The 5,107-nt window shown below is 44.3% G+C and overlaps 1 protein-coding gene across 1 annotated transcript in view; it reads right to left on the bottom strand.

Annotated features, from left to right (window-relative positions):
- Positions 1-1,874: 1,874 nt before the first annotated feature.
- htr2aa (5-hydroxytryptamine (serotonin) receptor 2A, genome duplicate a) overlaps positions 1,875-5,107 on the bottom strand; it is a 13,647-nt gene continuing 10,414 nt past the window's right edge. The window contains exon 3 of the mRNA XM_062456203.1: positions 1,875-3,535. Within this exon, the coding sequence (XP_062312187.1) occupies positions 2,655-3,535 (881 nt within the window). The 3' untranslated portion in view covers positions 1,875-2,654. The remainder of the gene's footprint in view (positions 3,536-5,107) is intronic.

Raw genomic sequence — 5,107 nt, 5'->3', positions numbered from 1 at the left:
TAATTTCTAATTCATCCCTCTCTTTCTCCTCCAAGCTCCAGAAGAGACTCCAGAGGGATTCTTTAATTACTCTCTCTGACCTAAATGAAACCCCTGAAGTTTACTTTCACCCACCATAACAAAGTAGCCTTGACTGACCGTGTCTAGTGAAGATACCATGGAGGAATCTGGACTCTCAAAATGTGCAGTTGGATGACTCTTTGAATTCATGTCTGTAGGATAATATACTTTTGATCAAATTCGCACTTTGGTTTGAAATGTGTGTCCTTCCATTTGGTAAATAAGTAAAAGCAGAAAGCAGGTTTATGTGAAGCAGTGTTCGTCATGGAAACCCATGACAGGATTCAACAGTAATGGGTGGTTTTGATTTGCCTCACAGTGGACATTTTCTGTAGCGGACTGACCCTGCAGTTACATAACAGTACTCGTAGCTGTTGGACTGACAAAGTTATTGATATTATATTCAGGTCAGAAAAAAAAACTGTACTGGTTCCCTGATTGCAAAATTGTAACAAAACAGGCATGCCAAGAAGTAGGTGCGTGACTCACCAACAAAATTGGAAAAATGCATTTCCCTTTACAACATTTCCATCGGCAATCTGCATTGCACCTTTTCATAGTATTCGGTATATCTGTCGTGCAGGTCATGACGATTTTGGTTGATGGTCCGTATGAATAATTTACAAGGGGGAGAAGCAGTACATTGTATAAATAGGTGTGAAGTGGAAGATGAAAGAGATTTGAAAGGGTAATTATGTGTGTATGTGTGTGTGTGTGTGTGTGTGTGTCACAAGGACACACATTACACACTCATATCTTCACAAAGTCTTTGTGAGGTTTAAGTGAACCTTATCACACGTTTATGCCCAAAGCCCTTTATCTTAGCAAATGTAACCAGACTTATTAAATCTCGTACATGCCAAATAAATGACTTGAACATGTTGAGTTTGTAAAGTGATTGAAATGCAACAGGCATCCACTCCGGCACACTGCTAGTTTTTGCTCCAGGCACTATGTATCAGCTACATTCCTGGTGTGCATATCTGACCACAATTGAGTTAGAAGATACTATTGAGATGTAAGCCACTTCAAAACAACACCCATGGGCAAATGTAATATTATTCTTTGAAATCCCAAAACGTTTAGATGTTGTGTGTGTTTGTATGTGTGTGTGTGTGTGTGTGTGTGTGTGTGTGTGCGCGCAGTGTACACTACCACCCGAGAGAGCATGAACAGTACTATCAACCACTGCTGTATATATCCATTTTTTCTCACGAGAATTACGTGAATATCACATACGCAAGTAGCCTACACATTCTGACTGGGTCCACGCAAAGCTCCCACTGTGAAAGAGCACAGTCTCATAGTCCAGCACAGCCCCACACTCCTGGCTGATTATGATTCAAGACATTAAAATATGCAGACAATGAAAATCACCCATCATCATTATCTTCGGAAGAAAGCAGACCAATTAAAAACTTGCATTGAAAGACTCTACTGTAGCCTAATTAATGATAGTGTAACTCATAATGGTTGTGCTGCAAAATCCTACACTTGGTTAAATTATATTATTGTCAATGTGAAGTAGCTGGTGAATGTGAAGTAGCTCGTAAAGGTTACTTGAATGTAGCTGGTGAATGGGTCGCATTGAACTGTGGTTTTGAATCACACATTTTAGTATTTAGTACTTAAACTCTTTAGGATTCCATTTGATTAAGGCAGTGATGAAAAAGTTGAGGTCTACTTTCTCTCAAAGCCTGTGTCTAGTTCATCACAAAGGTCAACAGTTCAAATTTGAGTTTCCCAGAATTACACATCACACACTTAAACCAGACTAGCACTAAGAATTAAGAATTAATACAGATTAGGCTTAATCTGTATTTTACTTGATCGAAAGCAAAAACATCATTAAATTTCAGTCCACATTTAGAAAACGTGACTACATCAATGCCCAAAGAGACACGATTAAAAACATCCAAACTCTCAGTCAAGTCCAGGCCAGGGCAACACCACTGAACGATCATTAACATCGTGCGACAATTTCACCGCAATATCACTGCCACAGTACAGAAGACAACTGTAAGTAGAGGGTCGTGATTGGTTAAACCTCGCAGTACGACAGTGATGATAAAGTTCTCCGTGAAAGATAAAAGTTAACGGCATTGCGTCACTTTAAACACCCCTTCATGTCCCTTCATGATAGGCCCTATCCCCCACGAACACACATCAAGGTAACCTTGTTTCTCAAGCTGTGGTGACAAAAGATAGTTCAGTCTCTGTTAAAAACAACACTAGAGCGTACTTAATGACTTTCTCATGTGCACTAAACAATGTACGTACAAATATAAATTTGGATGAGTTGTGTGGTCCCTTTTTCCTCGATTTCTTTTAATATCCAATCTTCTTAAGTGCCATCGCTGTAACTGAAAACAATGGATCAACTCTCCTTTCAGTCAGTAACAGTTAAATATTAAAAATAGTTGCCATGGTTTCTCTGCTTCCTCTCGCAATCTGAGACGACGCTGTCTAGCGCGTGTGAACATCGTGACATTCCCTGTTCCCTGTTCCCGCCTAAAAATGTCAGGAAAATCGAACAACATGAAAATACATGAAATCAACAATGACTCCTGGAGTGTTGTTGAGTTTTTCTGAGCTCACACACAACTGATATTTTCCTCTTTGTCTCCCTGATTTTTGTGCGGGTTCGACTTGGCCTTTCCCAGTGACGGCAAAGAGAAATCCTCTTGCCCGCCACTGGGGTGCCCCCCATTCCTCAAGGAGTGCATGTCCCCTAGCGGCATCTGGGTGGAGTTATAGGCTAGCGGGGGGATGGTGTTGACCAGTATGAGCTGCAAGGGCTTCTTCTCAGGCTGATACTTGCAGCGAACGTATCTCGAGAACGCGGCGCGGTACGTCTTGTTGAACAGCGTGTACACCAAGGGGTTCACCGCCGACGACAGGTACCCCACCCACACAAACACGTTGAGCAGCCCACTCATGACCACGGGGTCGCACTTCAGCGGGTCGCACACCACCGCCAGCACGTTGGTGATGAAGAACGGGCACCACATGACCACGAAGAGAAAGAACACCACGCCCAGGACCTTGGAAGCTTTCTGCTCGTTGCTGATGGACTGCATGGTGCGCCGGCCATAAGGTGCCACCCCGGGGCCCATTCCCCCCCCTGCCGCCCCCCCCGCAGCCCCCCCCGCCTCCCGGCTGATGGAGCGTCTGAACAGTTTCTCGGAGGAGAGCGAGGACTGGGGCAGGAAGCCTAGCGTGAGCGTGGTGCTCCACTTGGGCCGGGGAACCAGCTGGTCCAGGCAGAGCGTGGCCTCGTTCTGCAGGGCGCTGATGGTCAGGAAGTAGGTGACCACCATGATGGTGAGGGGGATGAAGAACGCCACGAAGGAGCCCGCCAGGACGAAGCTGCCGTCCGTCATCACACAGCTGCCGTCGCTGAAGACTTTGGAACGGTCCCTTAGACCCAGCACTGGGATGGGCATGGATATACCTGGAGGGAGGGAGGGGAGAGAGAGAAAGAAAGAGAAAGAGGGGGGAAGAGAAAGAGATAGAGGAGAGAGAAGGGGGGAGGAGAGGAGGAGAGAGAGAGAGGAAAGAGAGAGGGGAGAGAGAGAAAGAAAGAGAAAGAGGGGGGAAGAGAAAGAGAGAGAGGAGAGAGAGAGAGAGGGGAGAGAGAGAAAGAAAGAGAAAGAGGGGGGAAGAGAAAGAGAGAGAGAGGAGAGAGAAGGGGGGGGGGAGAGGAGGAGAGAGCAAGTGTGGTGGGACGAAAAGGTGATAAAGGGAGGGTAAAGAGATGGTTAGCTCTCTTCCAGATGTCACACTTGCTCTTTCCTCCAATAAAGTGTCAACGCCCTGTAACACTGTATTTGTTGTGTGCAATCCAATTCAGAAGGTACTACAGGACAGGAAAACATGTGGTGTGTGTATATATCAGGGAGTCAGGTGGCTGAGTAGTAATCTGAAGATTGCCAGTTCGATTCCCGGCCGTGCAAAATAACGTTGTGTCCTTGGGCAAGGCACTTCCCCCTACTTCCCTCAGGGGGAATGTCCCTGTACTTACTGTAAGTCGCTCTGGATAAGAGCGTCTGCTAAATGACTAAATGTAATATCAATGTCAAATGATCTCCAACATGTTGCTTCTTCCCATCATATATCAATTTAGCTAGAGCAAGATAGTTTGGCTTCAATAACAATAGTGTTCATATCTCTTCTGGCTGTCTGCGAGGACAGATAAACCTAGCAATTTCCCCTGGCAGACCTTGCATTAGAAACATAATTATTGCCCAATAACTGAATTTGGAAGGACAGGGGGAGAGGGGCAGATGCATCTGGAGCCATCCACAGCCTGCAACCTCCTTCGCAATGCAGTTAGTTGCAGACACCATAATAGCCCAGGGGATCCAGGGTGCAACTGGTCCATCATGGGCGGCCATTTTGGCGCCCCCGTGTCAGTGAAGATTAATATTATGTGCATGGTTACAGGATAGCAACCATATTAAACCTCACCTCCCTTACAGCCGATTGTGACTGGATTGGTGATTTAAATTTTTTATTAGCATATGCATTTCCATAAAGTCTGTTTCTAAACCGGACCTGGAAGGAAATTGTATCTGTTTTATCACATATTCATGACATTGCAAAACTTATGAGACCTTTCCATGGGGCAGTTTTATATCTCCTGAAAGGCTGGTAGTCTACCCTCCATTTACCCAATAAAAATGGCGTATAAAATGGTGTATAAAACTTTATTTGATTCCCACTTCTGGAATGTTTATGCGGTCACCTTGTGACTCCAGGATAAGGTTCTGTTTTGGAATATTTGATTCTATTATATCCACATGATGATGATCTGGTAAAAGTGTGAGTTAGTCCAATGGCTTTTTGACGTTTGTTTGTCGACATTGCACCCGATTTTGAACTTGTCGCTGAATTCATTCATTCTACGTGAAACATAAAAAATGATGTTTTTTTATGATTGTATGGTACTATTACTGTACTACAATTTGCCTACTGGAAATGTTTATGTATGTGTGTAAAGTAAGCGTGTTGTGTGTGCTTGTTTATCTGTCTTTTTGAGCACGTC

The sequence above is a fragment of the Osmerus eperlanus genome, chromosome 3 (assembly GCF_963692335.1).
Source record: "Osmerus eperlanus chromosome 3, fOsmEpe2.1, whole genome shotgun sequence".
Classification (NCBI taxonomy): Eukaryota; Metazoa; Chordata; class Actinopteri; order Osmeriformes; family Osmeridae; genus Osmerus; species Osmerus eperlanus.
The sequence above is the reverse complement of the archived record's forward strand: the minus strand, read 5'-3'. Positions and strand labels throughout refer to the sequence as shown.